The 23,651-nt window shown below is 40.6% G+C and overlaps 1 protein-coding gene across 8 annotated transcripts in view; it reads left to right on the top strand.

Annotated features, from left to right (window-relative positions):
* Nucleotides 1-23,651, top strand: part of LOC128263947 (acetylcholine receptor subunit alpha-like) — a 609,051-nt gene that overhangs the window by 519,499 nt on the left and 65,901 nt on the right. For all 8 annotated transcript variants that reach the window (XM_052999220.1, XM_052999224.1, XM_052999228.1 and 5 more), the window contains one exon: nucleotides 4,273-4,519. In XM_052999220.1, coding sequence (XP_052855180.1) covers nucleotides 4,273-4,519 — 247 coding nt within the window. The remainder of the gene's footprint in view (nucleotides 1-4,272; nucleotides 4,520-23,651) is intronic.

Raw genomic sequence — 23,651 nt, 5'->3', positions numbered from 1 at the left:
AATTTGATAATCGACGTTTAGTTTAATAAAAAATCGTTTCTGAGTCTTCGTTCCTTGCCTCGCGCTTCACGATTTTGTCTCTAACGTTCTAGTTTTGTGACGGATGGGTACTCAGCTTAAATAACAATGCAGTTTTGAACCTCCAAGTACTCGGTACCGAGCGGTAGCCAACCTTATACAACTCGCTGACGCCTAGTTCCATTCTCCACAACTTGTGGATCTCTTAATTGGAGCAAGATTATATTTTGGTCTTGTAACAACTCGTCCATTATCCTGTGCTAGTAAGGAGAATGATTTGTTTCGGCTGGATGACCTTCTTGGGCTATTTTGGGAAATCGAAAGGTGCAATGAGCCAATCATGCATGCTTCCAAGGAAGAGTTAGATTGTGAGGCAAATTTTGTGAAATCCATTTGGAATGTACAACCAGCAAGCGCGTCATAGCTTCTTGTCTCTTGAGAGAAATACCTTTATCCGGGGCACATGGCTTTAGTTCCTGCCGCTGATATCGGTTTGAGTCGGTATTTTTTAATTTATTATTGTGTCATAAAGGAAGATAGCTCCACAATGATGTTTTTATTGACTCTTCGATCACACCCGGAAGCAATCACTGTTGACATCTGCAAAATGCGTAAGAGATTTGTATGAGGATATAATCCTCTTGGCTTGAAGAGAGCGAATTCTTTAATCCAACTTTAAGTCCTGCTGATATTCTTTCTCGAAGCGATCTTTCCACCGAACTAATAGATGCTCCTTTATGGGCTGATGGACCGGCCTTTCTATGTGGTTCCGTAGCCGACTGGCCTGTCGCAATTATCGCTGACAAGACAACACTTGAAACTCGTCTAAAGATGCTCCTTATAAAGTCTCCATAACTAGACATAGTCGAAAATTTTGAAGTGTTTTGCAATGGGTATATCCAAAGGCTGAGCAATTACATCCGGCGTCATGGGCTCACGGTGCCAGACCTTCCTCGGAAACAATTTACAACACAAGCACTTCATGATGTTTGTTACATCATTCATACATGCTATGCAATTTTTTCAATCATTCTAATTTTCAAGGTACTAACACTCTGTATATAGTTTGCTGGTAGCATTATTTTGTTACTGAGATTAAACGATTTTCTTTTTATTATGTTTCTATACTATTTATGTCCGATCTTCTTTACATTTTTTAGTGATATCGAAGGTATACATTTGGTGTTACTCAAGGTTCAGTTTTTAGATACACTTTTTGTTTTGTTGGCTTCATTTACCTGGGGGGCTGTAGCGTGTTGCATGGTGATGTTGCAAGACAACTATTTGGTAGCTTAGGTGCAATCAGCGGCGGCGGGACCCATTAAACGGCAGCTCATTCCGGGTGGGGTAGGTTCTTGATGAAGCCTAAACACAACACTACGCACTTAATATTAAAGAGGCCCTCAAAAACAATAAGCCCTTCTTACAGGCGAATCTAGGAAGGCCAAGTCAAAATAATTTACTTAATAGGTGAGATCTTCAAAAAAAAAAATGCAAGGGGGTGGCGATGATGTTAATGGCCACTAGTTTTCTTAACCCACCCAACCATGTTTCTTTTTAACTAAAAAGAAACCCATATGTTAACGACCCTTTGTTGTTTTAATTTACGCCCCCATGTCTGTAATACTCTTAGCAACTCATATCAAAACTTATTGTATTTTATTCATTAAAGGTCGACTAATAAGCAGTATCTTCATTTACTCTCTTAATTTTAACATGATTTTTAAAACCAGTATCTTCATTTACTCTCTTAATTTTAACATGATTTTTAAAACCAATCTTCATCGTAGGAACATTTATATTCATGATAAGTTTAATCTAAAAACATAGCATTGTTATTATATTCAATATTAATCATTATTTTGTTTTATAGTTTCCTTTACTTTAACATGTTTTCATCAAAACAATGACACTCAATTTACTCATTTATTCATCGCGACAATCGAAAAAGAATATTGTGCAAATCAAAGTCTGTTTTCAGATAATCCCATGTAAATACGAGCAGAAAGGTCTGTATACCGAAAACCGTATTATCACAAAACGAAAACCAAATTCAAATGCTATATAGGCAGCTAGACCAGTTACATTAATTAGCTTTTAATTGTAGATTGCGTTTCTTTTTTCACATTATCTTTATGCATTGTTTCGAAAACGGTCATTGATTTAATTCATTTGATGACGTATTTTTTATTTATTTTTATTTTGATTTTTTTGTTTTTTAATTTTAGTTGGTTTCCGTTAGCGTAAAATGGCTTTATCTGGTTTTAAAAAAAACACTCATGAACTCCTGTTGCTTGATGAAGTCCTTCATGTTGCTCCAGAGATGTTGATTTCCAAATGTTATTCAACACTTTTAACCCAGACCCTGAATATGCGGCATGTTCTCCTTCGAATGCGCACCATCTACTGGTTTGTTGTTATGGAATTTACGCTTTTCTTTTAGCGATAATTAAGAGTTTACTAATTTTTTTTCAAGTTCTTAAACTTTTTTTTAACTATTTATGTTGAAATTTATTTTAAGTTTCTTTGTTGCATTTTCTTTAGGTTGTTTTGCTGTATATCTCCTCGGTGAATTTATTTGGTCCTAAGATGCTCCCACGACTCTTATATAACGATGCTAGTTATTGCTGCCTACGCCTTTTTCCGTTCGGTGGGAGTTCTGCATGCACTTAATGTGTCCCAATTGATGGTCAAACCACAAGGCTGGGCTAGGGGAGGTCACTGGTGGTGATCTCGTGATCAGGTTATTATCACGTTGCTGCCAAGCCTTAGTGCATGTGCTGGTCTAAATGAGTTTTTGGTTTTAGTGGAGCTTTTGGCAAATGTAGAGCTCCATGGGTGTCATAACGATGTTGCGATGCGCTAGCTAAAGAGTTCAAATTTAGCCGACTGAGGTGCAGGTTATGTATAAAGAATAACTTACGCCAAGGAATATTTATAATTACAATAATTCAGCTCGCATTTGAATTAATCGGCTGATTGGTACGAATGGCCTGTCGTGTTCGAAAGAGTAGGTTAGAACTCAATTGGTTTTTTTTATTTTTAAACTCGCGGAATAATTACCATAGAGGTAGAACGGATGCCTACGGATTTTGAAAGGATTTCTTGTCACTCTTTTTTTTGTTTTATTCCGCTGGGCTTGACTCCTATTAGAGCGACAGTAAGCTGGCGTTCGCAACCTTATCTCGCCACTCAGAGCGATAAAGGGATGCCAACCGATTAATCAATAGTTGTCATTCACAGTGACTGCTACCAAAGTTGTTAACACTTTATTTAAAATTACAGATAAAATCTTTTTCTCTCCAGAATTTTAAGTATGGGAGGGAAAACCACGTTTTGTAAACCAAGGCGACCATTACAGGGACGACTTTAATTGCTGCTTATTTTAAATGGTTTTTTTTTATATTTATTTATTTTTTTAAAATTTTTTTTGTTCCATTATCTTTAACGTTTAAGTAAGCTACGTTACTTATTCCGAACCGAAACACCGAATCTAAACACCACGGTTAACAGTAGTCTGGCCGGGAGTCTGGTCGCGCATTTAATGCTCGAAACCATTTGTAGTCGTATACCACGCCGGGTAGATTGGCCTTGTTCGAAGCCTCTTCGACCAACGGGGATTGGGTAATCAGCTATGAACCCTAAGTAAATGGTGAGGGTGGGTCACTATAAAATATTGGTTGGGTTCCTGTAAGTGCGACTTACTTCAAAGGTTTGCTTGTTGATAAATTTGGTTGGAATTTTCCAGAACTGAACGGTCAATATGCTTAGTGTTTTTTCTGAATTGAGTAGTTAGACCGCGCGAGAGATTTTAAGTCACAGATGGGTAAACTTCTGTTTGATTTATAACTCCACGTGTTTAGAAAACTTGGGCTTCGCATAGGCTGATTAAGATTTAAGATGCTGCAAGCCAACCTCTCACGATGTGCACTCAAAACAGAAAGACTGAGCTGCTTAAAATGTAGAACCTGGAACACTCGCTATTAATAATAATACTAGCTTTGACATTCGCCTTAGGAGTTACGTTTTGTCCTAATTTAGGCAAACATTTTACAGTGGGTTATGTCCAAGGTTAGTATCCAGTACTTCGATTAAATATATGAAACATCATTTTATTATTTTGATCCGTGGGAACCTATATGGGTACATTACAAAAGCTAAATCTAAGTATTAGAGTAATAATAACCATGATTCATGAAATGTAAGTATATTGGGTAATACAAATTTTAATAAAGATTGTTTTTTGAATTATAGCCTGACTGCCAATGGTCCCTTTGGAGGAAGCTGTCAAGTGCATGGCCCTGTGCTGCCACTCACTCATTGTAGCTCAGACGAAATAGCAGCCGTCCCGGATATAGATACCGGATCTTTAAGGATAAAGAGTCCCCTTCTAAACAATCCAGCATTTTCTCATTCCAAATGTCTCCCCAAGATTCACAAAAGCTGCTTTTGTGTGCGGTTTATAGCGGAGCATACTAAAATGCAAGAAGATTCGACAAAAGTAAGTTTAAGTTCTTTACTCAGTCTATCAGCTCTGGTATTTTAAAATTTTTAATATTAAAACATCACATTATACATGTGCACTCAAATGTCAAATGTCTCTTGGTCAATATAAACCTTATGGTATCTTACATGTAAATCGCTATTTATACCCGTTAGTAAAAAGGTATTTTGCATTCGATGAGAACTATGTAACGAACGAAGGAGGCATTTCCGAAGACTGTCATTCTATTCTAAGAGATAAGTTATTAGGCTGTGTATGTCATATTCGATCAAACCTATTGGTATACCTAAACATTTTTTAAATCGAGCTATTATTTTATAAGTTATCAGCAAAAATATTACAGTCGGGGCAATGCCCCCGGGGCATATTTTGAAATCGATCAGCTGTGTATCCGGTATCTTACTTTTATATTAATTTAATATCCCTATTCTGTTGTCAAAATTAACATAACTTAAAGGTTAAAGATAATCTTGTGCGCCGGATGAAATTTGGAGAGAAGCAGAGAGGTGTACAAAGACCCCTATGATTGAATATTTAAGGGACTCGTTTTTAAATTTCACAGGAAACTACATAGGTTAGGTTAGGTAAGGTTAGAGCAGCTGTCAAACTATTGACACACTTAGACCTAAAAGGTTCATTGTGTGCCGACCAACCAATGGCCTCTAAGTACTCGTATTAGCATTCCGCACTCGGCACTGTTTAGCCCAAGAAGTTCAGAAGTTCTCTTCGCATCAATAATTGGCCATGTCTGGCGAGAGATGCGACAATGCATTACATGTCTCCATGTTAGGCTCGCAAGTTCTTTATATTTGTTTTTAATGTTCAGCTTCGCAGGTGGCCATCGGCATACCAATGTTCTCCTTGTCCGGTAGAAGAAGAACGGCCAGCCTGGCCAGCTCATCTGCAATACAATTGCCTGCAATGTTTCGGTGACCCGGGACCCACATTAGGTATATTTTAAACTGCAAAGCCATCTCATCTCAGATTTGCGGCAGTTTGATATGGTTTGAGAGTTTGTATTAGTCGAGATAATCGACCTGATAGCCGCTTGTCTATCACTGTAGATGTTTACACATTTCTTTTGACAGTTTGCATCGTTTAGGAGCAACAAAGTCTCATTTATAGCATATACTTCCGCTTGGAAGACACTGCAGTGATCCGGAAGTCTGATGGATTTTCTGATGTTAAGTTGGTCGGAGTAAATTCCTCCTCGCACTTGGTTATTTAATTTGGTGCCGTCAGTGTAGAAATTGCAGCCTCTATTAGGCCCGGTAGACCTTGCTCCCAGTATTCTCTGGTTAAGAGCAATGCTTCAAAGGGGGTGTGGCTGTATTAAATTGGTTCTCAAAGATCCGTTTTAGGTGGGATTGTTGTGTCTTGCTGGAGTATCCTGGCATGACCATATGATTGGGGTTTCTATTGCCCTAAGTCCCTCATTCGAACCGCAGCTATCTTGGCCAGCACCATGCCGGCTAAGTCCAGGCTGGGAAGGTTCAGAATAGCATTTAGCGCCTCATTGGGGGTGGTGCGAAGGGCTCCGCTTACGCATAAGGCTGCCATTCGTTGAACCTTGTTAGGGTTTGCTTTGGTGGTCTGCTTCATTAGAGCAGACCACCATATTGACACTCCGTAGGCTTGACTATCGCTGTGTGTATCCGGCGGACGATTTTCGGGGACATGCCCCATATCGTTCCGGTGGCTTTTTTGCAGGAAAAGAGGGCAATTGTTGCCTTTCTTTTCTATTGGCTGTTCAGTCTCCATGTCAGATGCTTATCTAGTACTAACTCCAAGTATCTAGCGTTATCACTGAAAGAGAGAGAACAGTTATTCAATGTTGGTTGGTTTAGTTGAGCCTTGTATCTGTTTGTGAACAGCACCAGCTCCGTTTTCGCGTGGTTTACCCCTAGACCTCTTTCTGATGTCCAGTCAGAGAGTATTTTAAGATTGGCGGTCATTAAATCGCATAGTGTCTGAGGGAATTTCCCTGAAAAAATAATGGCTACATCATCCGCATATGCCACAACCTTACATCCACCCCATTTCATGTTACACAGCAGCTTACTTACTGCTTGTTCCATAGTGGAGGGGTTCCCCTGTTCACGAACCTTGTTTATTTACTGCGATGTTCCAAATTAGGGGGGAGAGTACACCACCCTGATGGGTTCCCCTGTTCACGAACCTTGTTTGTGTTGAGGTTCCTAGGGTGGAGGTTACCATTCTGCTCATCAGCAATTTATGGATTAGCTCCACGACTTGAACCTCAACACCCAGGTCGGTGAGGGATTCGGTTATGGCTGCATGGAGAACATTGTTGAAAGCGCCCTCTGTGTCCAGGAATGCAACTAGTGCGTATTCCTTGTGGTTGAGTGACTTTTCGATTTGGCTGACTACCGCGTGTATAGCTGATTCGGTGGACTTGCCCTTTGAGTATGCATGTTGTGCTGCTAATAATTGTTTTGAGTCCATGACTGACCTGATGTGCAGTCCAATCAGTCGTTCAAAACTCTTAAGTAAAAAGGATTTTAGACTTATAGGACTGAAATCTTTCGACGTCGAGTGCGAGGCTTTGCCAGTTTATGGCTTATCCTATGTTGTGTTTAGAAAGAAACGTTAACAGGTCGATGCTTGAACCAGCCTGATTTTCTGGAAGTCGTTCTACCGGGTGACTACCCGGAAAGTGGGTGTCTAGATGTAGGCATAGGGACTCCTCACTAGAGTCTGACCATGAGCCATCTGGTTTTTTTAAGTATCCCAAGGAGCGGATTGTTTTGGAGAGGATCTTCCTAGGCCGAGCTGCATCGGTTGTTTCCTCTATTTTTGAGCAGAAGGTCTGCCAAGCTGATCGTTTTCCTTTTCTTATGGCCTTCTTATATTGTTGCCATTTTAGATTTTCGCTCGCCGCTTTAGCCCTGTTAAAAAAGGTTCTGCAGCTGGATCTGAGCTCTAAAAGTTTCTGGGTCCACCAAGGAGGCTTTTTGGATCCCCTCGGTTTGCATTTAGGAAAGGCTGATTCGAAGGTCATATTGCAGGCTTCTGTGAAAGTCTCTACTAAGTTATCTAGACTGGGTAGATCACTATTGTCATTTGGGGGTTGTATTGGAAGAATACCTAGTAAGGCTTCTCTATAAGCGCGCCAGTTTATTCGTCTAAGGTTGACGAATTAAGCTGGAGTAGGAGGGTGTAATGTTAAAGTAGTTTCTCTGAATCTGTGGTCTGAAAAGGAGTGCTCGCTTAAGACTTCCCAATTTCTGACTTTTGCTTGCAGACTGCCTGACACCAAGGTAAAGTCAATAACCGTTTGGCTATTTTTTGTGATGAAGGTAGGGGTGTTACTCCTGTTGCATAGGAACCGGTTATTGCTTGATGGGCTTCCCCACTGATTGTGGTCAGCATTTGCGTCGCAGCCGATTGGCCGATGTTGAGCTCCTCGCTCTCTTCAACCAGTTGTCGGACTAGGTCGTCTGGGGTGACCTCCTTTTCGAAGGCCATGTACGTTGAAGTTACCCTTATGTTAGCCGCTGGAAGTTCCAGGCTTGCAACGGTGTTGTCTCCGTTGCTGTAATTATGAAGCAGAAATATGCTAAGGTGCCTTTTGGCTAAAATGCAGGTTCGAATTTTACCTCCTTTAGGGTCAAGTAGCAACTTGAATTCCTTGGTGCCTAGTCCAGAGACCTTGCCTCCAACGACCCAAGGTTCCTGTACCAGCACTAGGTTTGCCCCATCGTCATCCAGGCGGAGCAGCAGACGCTTCCTTACTGTGGTGGAGGTTGACTTGCAGTAGTCTTAATGACATCTGCAAGGTTTCCCTCCACCACCGTGACGTCGGCTGCCTCATCGTCACAGAGGTCGTCGTCTCCTACAGCCGGCTTCATCGCCTGCAAGACTCTGCTTAACGATGCGTCAGTGGAATAGCCATCCTCTGGCTCTTCGTCCCCAAAAGCCTCAAGCTCTTCCGGAAAAACCTGCTCGGCTGGGTTGCCGACCGGGTCCTGCTTCGCGCTCGAGTCTCCCTGGTAGACCTTCACTCTGATCGCGCTGCTCCACCTTTACGACCTTCCAGTCGTGGGTGGGGTGGTTTGGGTTGCACCTCTACAACATGAAGAGCATGTCTTCGCGCGTCATTATGGAGGACGGCAGCCAGATCATCGCTTGGGGCCTACTGGGAACGTCCCCAGTCTTGTATAGGTCAGCCGCAGATCCAGACAATTCTAGAGATCGCTGCCTCTTCGGCTGTGCGTTCTCTGCACTAGGTCCATAATTTGGTAGCACTCCACCTTGTTCATCCATGGATCTGAGGGGTTAGCGACTTTGCAGAGGTGCTGGCGGCCGACTGTCTTCCACCTTTCACCCCCAATTTGGGATGGGGCCATTTCGGTATAGCCACCGAGCTGGTGCCAGCACAGGCGGGGCCAACGCTCGCAGATCCTGTCGCTGTTGCAGTACCCACCTTCTCCAGCGTGACGGGTTTCTTAGGAGTGCCCGGCTCCATTGTGGTGTTTATTGTTTTTTGTTAGTGTCCATTATTTGAATCCCACGAGTTGCGGAGAAAGGGAAGGTCCACCCGGGCAGAGATCTGCGATGCCCGGGTAAGGCGATAGTTAGAACAGGGGGTCGCCATCTCTCTGAACCCACCGTTTGAGACTGAGCTAGTTTTTTAGCCAGGCTGACTCTCGGCACGGTCCAACTTATACCTTAGTCCGGCCCGGGGTAGGAAAGGACATATCGGCGCGTCAAATTCTATGGAATTTGGACGCCATCTACGAGCGCAGAGTTTTGGGGTTGCAGTTGGCTGTCTGAAAACGATTGCTCTCAGTCCAATTAGTGAGTGACATGACAGTTTTAAGTCATTTCAACACGAAATAAAAATTAAAGTTGACAGCTTAGACACAAGTAGAAAAGTCGTAAAAGATTATTTATTATAAAACTAACTAAAAAAAAAAAAAAAACACATTTAAAATAAAGTGAATAAACAAAAAAAATATATATTTAAGGGAAAAGCAAAACATAATATAAAATGTCATCACTGTCATAATGAGGCACACATAAAAACAGAAAATTGTTGTCATTATAAAAGAATAGTAAATGAAAATAATAAAGAAAATAAACAAGCTCAAGTCACCACGTCGCAGCACGGTTTCGCGATCTTGATTAAAACATTTTAAAAAAATTTAAAAACGAATAAGTGTGGACTTATTTTTGATTTTGTTTACTGACAGTGTGAAACTGGAGTTTCCACTCAAGATCGTTGTGGCCAAGTAAGGATCATTTATCTACTCCACGTAAGGAAATTATGCGGCTCTTTAACGGTCACTACATAAATTTGGAAAATGTCCAGTACTGCAAGGAGGCTGCAGAAAATATATATATATATACATATGTGGGGTGTGTCTATTTCAAGGAGCACCCATGCTATGCGTTTATCCTAGACAACAACCATTAAGCTGAACGAGAACTACGAAAGATGGGAGATCTAAAAGTAATTACGAAAGACGAATGAAGATTAAAAACAAACGACCAGGAAGAGCAAAAAGCGAGAGTTGGCTTTATGCAGATGACGATTAGACGGAGAGTTGAGTTCGAGCCTGTTACAAGAGTGGTTCTAAGACAAGACCCAAGGACGACAAGACGAGAGATCTAATTCAAGTTAAATTTTGCTAAAGTGTATTTCTAATTTAATACTTAATCAACCCAAACAATAAACAATAATAAACCAAAATTCCACATTTAAGGGCTCAACCGGGATAAGTGAATAGTGAAAAGCTGAAAGCTAAAAAAAACCATGTGTGTTACATCTGTGTAAACTTCTAAAACTTTATTTCGTCGTTGTAATATCTACTTTCTTGCACAAACATGAGCCGTTTAAATGATTTCATAAGTAAAAATTTTCGCAGCAGCAAAAAAAAGGACATTGTTGCTTTGCACACATACTTAGTTGAAAGAGCGGGAGATCAAAACAACCGCCAAAGACTTCGAGACTTTTCCGGATTCGATTTTGATGAGAGTTCGGAAAATTATCAGGCGAAAGTAAGCTATATGCAGCCACATCTAAGCGAACGGGATTTAGCATCGATCTGCAATGTTTTAAACATAACCAACAACGTTGCTGACGTAGGACATCATATATATCGCAATCTGTTGCAGAATGGGCTTTTCGCACACAGCCAAATCGAATCATCAGACGACGAAGACAAAGATGTCGATGTGTTTGAAAGCGGAAGAAGTACAAGAATCGACATGGCTGAGAGAGAAAACGGAATCCAAAATCGCGAATTTCAGCGAATAGTTCGAACCAAGAACCGAAAACGTTTTTACAAAGAAGTGACAACACCGCGTTTCGACTTAAGCTTCCGCGATTTGGAAGACAAATTCGTTTTTTTCGACGGTTCTAACTCAATATCTATTGAATTGTGGTTTAACTAAGATCGAATGAGGTGCAAAAGTTAATATTCGCGAAAAAATCGTTGAAAGGAACTGCAAAACTCCTTGTAATGAGTCAGAGAGGTCTAAGCTCTTGGAATGCTTTTTAAACTTCACTCTTAAATGAGTCTAAAACTGTAGTAAGCAGCAAACAAATACACGAACAGCTAAGCAAAAGTAAACGCGATAAAGAAGAGTGTAGTTTAGATTACCTGTACCGAATGAAGGAATTGGCCATTCGTGGTGAAACTATTGACTCAGTTTTAATACAGTACGTAATCGATGGCATAGACGTTGACAAAACACTTCTGTACGGTGCCAGAAATTTGAGTGAGTTCAAAGAGAAGTTAAAAAGTTACGTCACAAAAAACAAAACGTCCGTGAGAAACCAAAGCGTAGTGTGGAAATGTTTCACAGCATGAAAGTTGCAACAGTGAACAAGAACTTTAAAAAAGAGGTTACCTGTTATAATTGTCGTGAAAAATGACACTTTTCGAACAACTGCAAAAACAAAGAACGTGGTAAAAAATGCTTTAAGTGTAACCAGAACGGACATATTTCTCGCAATTGGGATCAAAATGCAAAAGCTGCGAGCCGTAAAGTGAACACGCATAGAGTGAAGTCAAAGAGCAGTTTTACAAGCAAGGAAGATACTATTGCTAACAAAAAGTGCGTAGCTCTCTTCGAAAACGGTAGCCAGTTCAGTCTTGACGAAATTCGACGTGCGAAGCTGAAAAACTGTAGTGTATCTCTCATTAATTGATATTGCTGAAAACAATAATGAACTTAATATTAACGAGCGTTCGCGAAAGACGATGTTCGTAAAATATTTACCAACTACAAGCCGCTTCACACAAAAACAACTAAAATCGAGATGCGCATAATTCTAAAGGACGAAACGCTAATTTTTGCCAGACCAAGAATTGCCGTTTGCAGAGGCGCGCCTAGTAGAAGAGCAAGTAGAAGAATGGCTACAAAATGAAATCATTGAAGAGTCTGACTCCGAGTTCACAAGCCCTGTAGTAATGGTAAAAAAAACGGGACGGCTCACCACGACTCTGTGCTGATTTTCGAAAGACCATTTTCCCCTACCTCTTATTGATGATCAACTAGACCGGCTACAAGTTGCAAAGATTTTCTACACTATCGACTTAAAGAACGGATATTTCCAGGTACCTGTCTCAGAGTCAAACCAAAAATTTACGTCCTTTGTCACTCAAAGTGGACAATATTAGTTCCTAAAGGTACCATTTGGCCTTTCGAATTCGCCTGGCGTTTTGCAGCGTCACGTTAACGCTATTTTTCGGCAGCTAACTAGCTCGCAAAGGCATTGCTTTGCCATACACCGATGACGTCATCATACCGGCTTTGAAGAGAACGCAGTACTCAATCTGAAAGAGGTCATCGACACCTGTGCAGAGTATGGTCTTGAGCTGAATCTTAAAAAATGTCATTTTCTAAAAACGTGAGTACAATTCCTTGGCCATATCATTAATAACCAAAAGATTTATCCAACACCAGAGAAGATTGAGGCTGTGACCAAAATTAAATCTCCGCAAACTTTGAAGCAGCTGGAAAGTTTTTTGGACTTACAGGCTATTTTTGTAATTTCATGATGCCATTATTTCTAAACCCCTTACAGACCTGACTAAGAACAATACCAAATTTTTATGGGTCTGAAAGAAGAAATGCCCGTAAACAATCTGAAGAAGATATTGACCGCAAATCCAGTTCTGAGCATCTACAATCAGAAACTCGATGCTTCCATTGACGGATTTGGAGCAATCCTTTTGCAGAAATCCTTAGACGACGGTCAGCTGCATCCAATACATTTTATGAGCAAGTTAACCACTTGAGACTTGAACTTGAGATTCTTGCAAACATCTTATGTGGAATTATTTTTTTTTTATTTAACCCAAGCAACGCCGAATTTATGTGCGCACACGACAAACGTGAAAAGTGAGAACGACAGCAGGCGATGGAATTGTAATGAACGGCAAGGTATAAGTTTACGATTTCGTTCGATTTTTGTGAACGAAAATAGAGAGCAGAAAAAGGCTAACGGATAGTTTGTAAATTAGAAAAAATGTTCTTGACTTTTTTAGTTAATTTATTTTTCTGGGATTTGCTGTTGCTAAAAACTAAAAATTCTTTTTTTTTTTTTTTGATCCAGGACAAAAATGAAGAAGTTTAGGACTTCGGCCATGGACCCTTTAGAAAAAAGGGAGCCTTCGGAAAAATTCCGGACAACGGCCATTTTAAAATCAACCTTATAATTATTTCACAAATTTTTGATTGATTCCTTTGTTGAGTCAAAAGAAATTCATGAAATGTGCCCATGTCTTTGCGGTCTGGACCAGCTTCCCTTCCTAAAGGCTTTTTCCGACGGAATAAAATGTTGTCGCTGTATACAAAATTTATCCACAAAGTAATACTTATATTTTTTTTCGTTCAGTATAGAATTATGCACTAAAAAAATTACTTTTTAAATAGACTTTTATTTAAAAAAAAAATATTAAAAAAAAAAATTTTTTTTACCAATTGGTATGTGGAATTATTATATTTTTTTTATTTAAACACAAGTAAGAACGCCGAATTTATTTGCGCACACAATAAACGATTTTTGTTGAGTAAGACATACAGAGCATCATAAAGCCAGAGGAACAAGAAGAAAGGAGCAATAAGAAAATACTATCGCTCAGCTATGTGCAAATAGAAATATATAACGTGTAAGCTTCAACACTTCATCTCAAGTTAGATTGTTCCTCACAGTTTTTCATTTAAACCAAGTTACTTAAAAAAATTATTATGCTTTTCTTTCTGTACGTTTTAAGTGAATATGTCAGCTACATTTTCGTTGGTGTGAACATATTTTATAAAAACTTCTCCTCTAGCAATAACCTCTCGAATTTGTCAACATGCTTAGTCCTTTTGTGATTCACAGGATTTGATGCAATCTGCTGTGCGCTTAAGTTGCCGCCATTTATCTCGATGGGCTCTGCGTACGGATGAAATGCTACTTCTTCTAGTAGCCAACGCAGACAGATTGCTTTTCTAGATGCAGTGGACAAAGCAATGTATTCAGCCTCAGTGCTGGTGAGCAGAAGAAAGCGGATCCACCCAGGAAAAAACAGTGCCCGAGAACGATTTTATATACGTTTGTACGTTTGCACAGTCTGCATCGACAAACGTATGTAATCGTTGACCAGTCTTGCGATAATTTAGCTTTAAGACAATCGTCTTTGACAGACATCGCAAAATGTGTTTTGCGCCGGACTCATGCTCGACATGGATTGGAGTTTCGCTGTGCTTAGTTGCTTATGGAGTGCATGATGTCAGGACGCGTTAAGATAGCCAAGTACATTATAGATTCAATAAGTGACTGGTAATCAGTTTTGTCTACTTCGGCACAGGTTCATTGTAACGACCTGATTTGCTTGAATATCTCGGTCGCTACGTAAACGGGCGGCTAGCTCACAAAAGTTGTGGGATCGTTCCACCAAATTTATATTGGATGATTGCCTTTGACCAAAGATAACGCAAGGGTTGGCTTGGTATTGTAAAGGTTGTAATTCGTGTTCTTAGACATAGCCTCGCGGCTCTTCCGCTTCTGCTGCTTCTCGTCGTTTTCCTCTGCGGCGTCGCTCCTCGTAGGTGTCTTCGCTCTTCGTCGACGACTGCTAGCTGGTGTCTGACTCGTGACGGCTCCTCCGAGACTCTGGATGTTATGCGAACCTCACTGTCGGGGCGGGCAAGGTGTTTCGCCTAGCAGGTAGAACTAGGTTTTGTCTTTTCGCCCAGCCAACTTTATCGCAGGCTCCCCAAGCTTGGTGTGGATTGTGTCGGCAACGTGTATCGCCTAGCAGGTAGAACTAGGTTCGACCTCTTCGCCCAGCCACCTTTATCGTAGACTTCACGCAAGGACTCCCTGAGCTCGATTTAATCACGACCTAGTAGCCGTTGGATCTCACCGTTATAGTCTCGGCCTTGTAGGCTCACAGTCGTTCGGCGTCTCGACTTTGAGATCTTGATCTGGGACTCGGCACTTAGTTAACTTGGTACTGGTCTCGCGTAGACGTACTCGCTTTGATTCTCGCACTATTACTTCGGGTTGAGCTGGGCTTGCGCCGCCGTTTTATAGCCTGTAATGGTCCCGTTATTCCTCTCCTCCAGCTCGCGTGATCCGGTCCACTGCCGCACCGTTAGTTCACGGTGCGTTCTCTTCGTGCGGGTCCGAAGTCCGTTAATTCACCGTTCGACCTCGTAACCCTTCCTGTGTGAGGGTCCAATGTCCAGCGTGGTACCGTTAATTCACGATGTCTTCGCTTTGCCCGGTCCAAGGACCGTCGGTCACAGATTGATCTCGTTGCCCTTGACTCCTCCGGCATTTTCGTCTCTTTCGCTGTTGCTATGCAGCTCTCCTGCATTGGGATTTGTGGGGAGTTTTAAGACTCCCTACATCATTTTGTACTTTTCAAGTAGACATTAATATACTGCATCTGACACACAGAGATTGCAAACCAAACTCACCCTGACGCTGCATTTCCATTACAAGAAAGTTTTGCAATCAACCATTGTCATGAAAATCAAAACTTTCGTGAAACTTATTTTTGATGTTATACACAACCATACAGACAGCATGGCTCGCTACATAAACATTAAAAGAAAACTTAGTCCACAGAACACGAAAACAGGTAACATCGCCAACATCAATCGGGCTTAAAAGGAACTGTGCAAAACTCTTAGACAGCAAATAGATTTGAAATTTTGGATTATACGTCCGAACAAAACAAAGGTCAAAGTCAAAAGCGAAGAAAGCTTTAGAAAATTGACGGAGCTCCTATACACCAAGAAGAAGAACTACTATACTTACAAGATAAAAAGGTAGTAAAGGTCAACCAGTTGTCATAAAAGGAATCGAACCAGAAGTAAGCTTTGCTGAAGTCGAACATTCACTAAAATATATAGGTTTTAACTTTAAAATACAGTTTCAGATATAAAGTGGAACTTGTATCGGACTCTAAGGCCCTCAAGAAAAACGCTCCAGTTTCTATTGCATCGCAGAATCACGGTTGAAGAGCAATGGCCCAGTCCAGTGCGCTAATTGCCAGGAATACACTCCAAATCTTACTACACACTCCGATCTGTATGCGTCGCTTGCGGAGGGCTGCAGAACTCTGCTAAGTGTGAATTAAAAAACGACCCAAATAGCAAAAAGTGTATTAACTGCGGAGGATACCACACTGCAAACTACAGAGGCTGTCCAGTATACAATATACAGTTAAAAAGTAGGATCAACCAAAGAGTGTCAACAGCACGATCTCACCACACACCATTAATACCCTCCAAATCCACACCTGAAGTTTTCCTTCGTCAGCAGTTCCACAATAACTAAAAACTTAAGCTTTGAAAGCGTATTAAAATCGGATAATGCGAGCCGTGCTTACATTGTCCAATTAACACCTACAGTCTCTTACCAACCTGCAGAGGACACAGAAAATAGAATGGAAACGATGATACTCAGATTGCAACAAAGTTTGGATGAATTCATTTCATTAATGCGAACGACAGTGCAAACTATTTTGACAAATCAAAATATTTTGATTCAGATTCTCCAAAACACAAATAATAATTGGCTCCCCTGCGCATTGCACTGTGGAATGCCAATGGAGTTTTACGGCACAAATCAACGTAATGTTACTTTCAGAAACCCACCTTACCAACAGTTTCCAAATCTGAGGGTATTTGTTTTAGAATACTAATCATCCTGATATAAAGGCCCATGGAGGCACTGGAATCCTGATTAAAAACCGCATCAAGCACCACTTCCACAACACGTTTTCTACTAACTACCTGAAAAACTACATCTATCCATATACAGTTGGGTTATTACAATCTAGCTCTAGCAAAGGTATACTGTCCTCCTCGATTCACGATATCGGAAGCCCAATTTATCGACTACTTCAACTCACTAGGCAAATACTATATAGCACCAGGAGACTATAACGCCAAGCATACTCACTGGGGATCTCGTCTCGTGATGCCGAAAGGTAGCCAACTGTATTACGCAATTATAAAACCTAGCAACCTACACACTGGCCTACTGACCCCAGAAAACTTCCAAATTTGATTGACTTCGCAGTTACAAAAAACATCCCACGAAATTTGATTAGCGCCAGTTCTCTCTCGAATCTGTCATCAGTCCACTCGCCTGTACTCTTTAGCTTAAACCAACACCCAATTAGAATTGACAACCCCGTCATGTAAACCTCTAACAGCACAAACTGGCTCAAATTAAAAAAATACGTAAGTTCGCACATTGAACTTACACCACAGTTAACCGGCGAAGATGACATCAACAAAACCATCAGCATGCCAGACTCAGTTTTGACTTCAGCGGCTCGAACCGCAACACCACGAAGGCCAAACATAACTCATAACATAGTTATGGCAAGTAAGTAATGGCAATTACTTCGGTCGCCATCTGCAAAGCAACAATTAAAATCCAGCAACAAACGTGAGTAATATAAGATCGCAGACAGAAGACGACTTTCCTATGGCCGAATCAATTGTATTTCGACCATGCGAAGTCATTAAAATTATAAAAGAGCAGCTACAACCGAGAAAATCTCCAGGCTGTGATCTAATAACTCCAAAAATTGAACTCCCACTCTTCTTATTGGTACCATATGCCGGCTGTTCAACGCGACGACAAGACTGGGCTGCTTCCTATCAAAACCTGGAATCGACCACACGCTCACGCTAGATAACGCATCGAACTGCGCTTATAGAATAAGATAATAAAGCAAACGGATAGGGTGTCTGGTTCCCAAACAAACATTTTATTTGCTCGCAGAGCGCTTATTTTAGGAAATGGCAAAACACAAATCTTGGATTTATTGCAGGTGTTGCAATTTATTTCAACCGGAATATTATTTATGTCAATGCCTTTACACATTGATTAACTACCAGTTCCAGGCGTCGAAAATTCATGTGACCATAGTGATTATGCCACACGACTGCTGTTCGAACGTTCGATGTAGTTTAGAGAACTTTCTGCAAATGCAATTCTCATTATTTTATAAATCCACCACTCCGTTATAATTGACCGAATTTTATGTAGAGAGAGTGACGAAAGAGACAGATCAACGACTCGTGTTCATTCTTTTCTTGGTAACGAGCAGAAGAATTTATCGCAGTAGCTGGTCGCGTTCTATTTTTTACATATAAAAACTTTAATTCATACCATTGTCAGCGTTGAGCATTATAAAGTGAAAAAATTGAATTAGAATTTATTATACATAGTATAAAAACAATCCATGAAGTGCACCTTTTATCGTTTTATTTTTAATTGACAATTCTGAATTGTCACAAAATTATTTGGTGGCCCATGAGGGGAACCATCCAATCACGCCTTCTGGAATAATTATCTACATAATTCTTTTTCTAATATAAATCAGTTTTGATCCGTACTTTGTGAAATCTGCCATATGGTAATTCAAACGGCAGTACATGAACGGTATCTGCATAGAGCGCCGTTACATTATCATCCCGCACGCTTTACCCTCCTACTTCTAACGAGAGAGACAGCACTAAGGTTTAATCGCTTTGACGAAATCAGCGTGGGACAACTAAAAGAGGCTGGACCGAAGACGAGAGAGAAGAGAAGCTGTTTCACTGCCGAATTCTATCACTTCGCATTCCTTCATATTTTTCATACTGCACTGGGATTTCCAAACCTTTTCGCTCAAATTTTCTACGTCACAATTTGAAAGATGTAAGTGTCGTTGTGGTGTCTTTGTGTGTCGACAAAGTATTTCTCAGTGTATAAGAGTCAAACAATCAAAGCAGAAACATGCCAGCGGAGGCAGAGCAGGGGCAGGCACCCAGCTTTGCCAGCATAGAAAACCTTTATATATTCAAGATGATATTTTTGAGCGTGTAAAACCACTTTATCAAACCTTTAAAAAAGATAGCCAATAAAGAAGAACTAAAATGTAATTTCAAACTCGTAAAAATAAACTTGAAAAATTATAAAAGGAATTTTACACTAATCATCAAACTATTTTATTGAACAGTTGTTATCCCTAGCATAAAAATTTTACATCCCAGCTAGAATCAAGGTTTGACGAGTCTTACTTAACAATTTATTGCGAGACGCCTTCGATACCCTGTTTCCAACAGTACTCAGCGACGCTACTCCTAGTGCTTCCAATTGAAGGATGCACAACACAACCATTCTACAAGCGCCTGGCTCTGCAGTTCAACTTCTAAAATCACCAGTACCTAGTTATTCTGGCAAGCTAATGTCTTCCAACATCTTATTTACGATAATGTTGCGCTTTCCAGCATACAAAAATTTCACTTTCTCAAGCAAGCACTCCCAGCGGACCGAGATCAAGAAATGGCTTTGACTGAAGCGAAATATCTTATCGCATGGGATCTCATTGTGACTCGCTATAATAATCCCCGATTATTGTTCATGCATCACAGAATACTCTATGATTTGCCATCATTTTTCAACGAAAGTTCAGCCGAGCTCAAGCATATTTTAAACGTTGCCAACGTTTGCACCAACGAGATCAAACGGCTCAAAATTGCAATTGCCTATTGCGATCATTGGATTGTGCATCATCTCACCACTAAACTGCCATCGCAAACCATCCAAGCCTGGAAACACAGTCTTGGAAATACAAAGGAAATCCCAACCTTTTTCACGTTGGAATCATTCCTCAACACCCGACTTTTCAGCATCGATATAATTGAAGGTCACAATATTTAACAATTACCACGGCAAACACAAGGAGTCACCGGCTTCCAACGAAACGTCGTCAAACATTCAGGCAACTCACATAGCAGGATCAGTAGCTGCCATACTTCAGGGGCTACTACCAACTCTGTTCGCTGCGCTCATTGCAATGACCAGCACATCTTACGTCGTTGTTCTGACTTTTTAGCAAAGGATTCTTTCGCTCGTAAGCTTATTGTTGACCGCACTAAGGTATGTCTTAATTGGTTAGCCCTACCCATTCTCTTTCAAAATGTAACTAGCAGCAAAAACTGTTTACAATGTGGACAACGCCATCATACTCTATTACATTTCTCAACTCAGGTAAAGGCTAGTGATGTCTCGCAGCCTTCAGGAAACATGACTAGTCTCAATGCACCAAGTCTGACAGCATCTAGCAACACCACACAGCTCATCAGCGCGTCATCCTCACGTTCAACATCTCACTCGCATCTGCTCTTGTTCGCCTTAATAATAGTGCCACAGGTCAGTCCGTGGTCCGAGCCTTTCTCGATCATGGGCCAGAAGGAACCCTTATTACGGAAAATGTAGTCCAAGCACTAGGGATTCACCGATATCCAGTTCAGCAGAAATACAGGGGTAGTGTACCAACAGGTGCACATATCGCACAATATTCACTTTAAGCTAATTCGGGATTCAAGATGTGTGTGGAAAATGCTTTCGTTTTGCGTACTTTGACTTCTCCCTTACCAAGGACAAATTTATGGCTACCAACGTGTCCTCATTTAACTGTATTGGAACTGGCAGATCCAAATTTTATGCACAGCAATCGCATAGATGTGCTTCTCGGCGTGGACACCGCTCCACAGTTTATGTTGAGTGGAATCAGGATCCGATCAACCAATTGCCCAAAGCACGCAACTTGGCTGGATCATTTTCGGCAGAATCACGCCAACACAGACGCACACGATATCCATACAATGTTATCATTCCAATCTGGACAACAAATAATGGTGCGAAGAACATTTTAAACGCACTCATAAACGCCAATGGAAAGTACATGGTTCGCCTAACATTCAAAACCTAATTTGATCCTACCCAAACCATTGGGAAATCAAAACAAACAGCTCTAAATCGATTTCATTTTCTGCAGCGAAAGTTCAAAAAGAAACCAGTACTCTAAGAACAATACTCAAAGGTCAAGGATGCAGATTTTCGAGCTGCGCCAAATAACTGAAGCCACCAACTCAGAAGAACAGCATCGCCTGGCAGACAAAGGAGGATCAATCAGTTACACTGCATGTACCTTACTACATCATGCAGATCTGAAGGATGACAGCAGCACAACAAAACTTCGAGTTGTGTACGACGCTTCATGCAAGACATCAAATGGGAAATCGCTCAACGACATTCTCTGTATTGACCCTGCCTTACAAAAAGACCTTAATGGGGTCATTCTCAACGGGCGATTTTTTTAATACGTCTTTGCGGCCGACATACAGAAACTGTATCGATGCATAGATGTACACCCGGAGGATACACACTTTCAACGGATTGTTTGGCAACAAAAAAACAATGCTATAAAGGATTATTGCTTAACAATTTTGACGTTTGGAACAGCATCAGCCCCGTACACAGCCATTCGTATCATGCATCAGATCGCTCAGGATGAACAAGATCAATTTCCGTTAGCGGAACATGTTTGACGAAAAAAAAACTCTATGTGGATGATTTACAATTAATGGAGCCCTTCAAGTTCGAGATGAAGTCATCGGTGCACTACAATCAGCTGGTGTGGACCTTCGGAAATGGGCATCAAATCATCCCAGTCTTTTGAAATCTATTCCTACTGAGCACATGTTCAATTCCACAAATTTGGAAATCGAAAACCAAGAGTCCAGTAAAACTTTAGGGCTATATTGGCACCCCAAGAAAGACTTTTATGGTTTTAAAATAAAATTTACAAACGATGAAATTTTCACTAATCGATCCATTCTTTCTACAGTTGCACGTCTGTAAGATCCATTAGGTTTTGGTGGCTCCAATCATAACTGTCTCCAAGGCTGTTCTCAAAGAAGTCTGGAGCATTTGTATCCAACAGGCTGATGACACTCTAACAGGACTAGCTTGGGATGCAACGGTACCGCTGGTAATTCGGAACAAGTGGAAAGAATACTGCACCAATATACATAAAATTGAATTGATAACCCCGATGCTGCTACCCAGCAGCATCACATCCTTGCAGTGACATATCTTTTGTGATGGATCCTCCTGGGCATATGCTGCGTGCGCCTATATTCGGGTCCAAAATACAAATAACTCGGTATATACGCACCTTATAGCGGCAAAGAGTTGAGTCACACCCACAAAGCCGTTAACAATTCCTAGAGTGGAACTATGTGGAGCTGTGCTTGCCGCTCATCTGGGAGAGTGGCTATGCAACCAATTAGATCAACCATCTCATACCATTTTAATCTTTTTCTGGAGCGACGCAACAATCGTTCTCTTCTGGTCTGATGGCAATCCCTTACTCTGCAAAAATCGCGTTCTCTACAAAAACGCAGCTGTGTTGAGAGAAATCCAAACACATTACTAACCATTTATATTAGTACGACGCTTTATTCACAATTGTCAAACTCATGTGGACTTTCGACAGAGTGGTCCAGTTACCGTCCAAGAGTTTCAGCAGGACTAGTTCAACATGAAACTTTTGCGATTGAAATACAAATACAAAGCGTATATTGCAGTTTTCATATGCTTGGCGACAAAGGCAGTCCACTTGGAAGCGGTTACCGGATTGTCTCCTCAAGATTTTTAGTGGGCTCTGCAACTTTTTATTGGCAGACGTGGATACTGCAAACACATCTACATCGATTGCAGATAAATCCCTAAACCTTTGGCATGAATAGTTTCATCGCAACTATTATTCCAAAATTAACCGCTCAGTATATTCAATGGCATTTCAATCCCCCACACAGTCCAAATTTTGGCAGATGTATTCAGAGGCTACTGAATAAAGGTTAATTACGTACATACTTTGTCCACATCTGCATATCGTAATGAAACTTATTTCTTTACAGCAAAGCACAGAACTTTGGCTTTAATACTGGACTCAGTATTTGGGGCAGCATGTTCGGACGTTCGATGTGGCTAAGAGAACTTTCTGCAAATGCAATTCTCATTATTTTATAAATCCACCACTCTGTTATAAGAGACTGAATTTTATGTAAAGAGAGTGATGAAAGAGACAGATCAACGGTTTGTGTTCATTCTTTTCTGGGTAACGAGCAGAAGAAACTATTGCAGCTGCTGGTCGCGTTTTAATTTTTACATATACTTGTATAAACTTTAAATAACCCCATTGTCAGCATTGAGCATTGTCAAGTGAAAAAATTGAATTAAAATTTTTTGTACATAGTATTAAACAATCCATGAAGTGCACCTTTTATCGTTCTAATTGGTGGAAAAAACCCCAGACAACTCTGAATTGTCACAACAACTGCCTTTTCTTGCATAGAAAACAGTCGGTTCATGTTTAAGTCACTAAACAAAAATAAATTGTTTTGCAGTTGCGCCCTTAATATAAGAACTCCATCTTTTGCCGTTACTGTCGCGCGATTGCTTTTAAAATACACGGAATGCCCATACTGAATTGCTCTGCTAACGGAACAGAAATTCAATTGCAATTCCGGCACATGCAACACGTTATGTAACGTTATTTCACAATCGCTTGTTTTTATTTTAATGTTTCCTTTGCCAGGCGATTTAGTTATTTATTCTGCATCTAACATAACTTTTTCTTTTTCTTCTACAAATGAAACGAACACACTTTTCACACAGCACATTTAAGAAGGTGCCCCACTGCCCAGGCACCAAGTTTGTTTAGTTATGTTTAGTTATGTAAACAATTGTTCACAGCAGCAAAAACCGAAAATTATAATCGTTCATTTCTTCTCACTTCGT

Source organism: Drosophila gunungcola, unplaced genomic scaffold (assembly GCF_025200985.1).
Source record: "Drosophila gunungcola strain Sukarami unplaced genomic scaffold, Dgunungcola_SK_2 000029F, whole genome shotgun sequence".
NCBI lineage: Eukaryota > Metazoa > Arthropoda > Insecta > Diptera > Drosophilidae > Drosophila > Drosophila gunungcola.
This window is presented reverse-complemented; position numbering and strand designations above follow the sequence as displayed.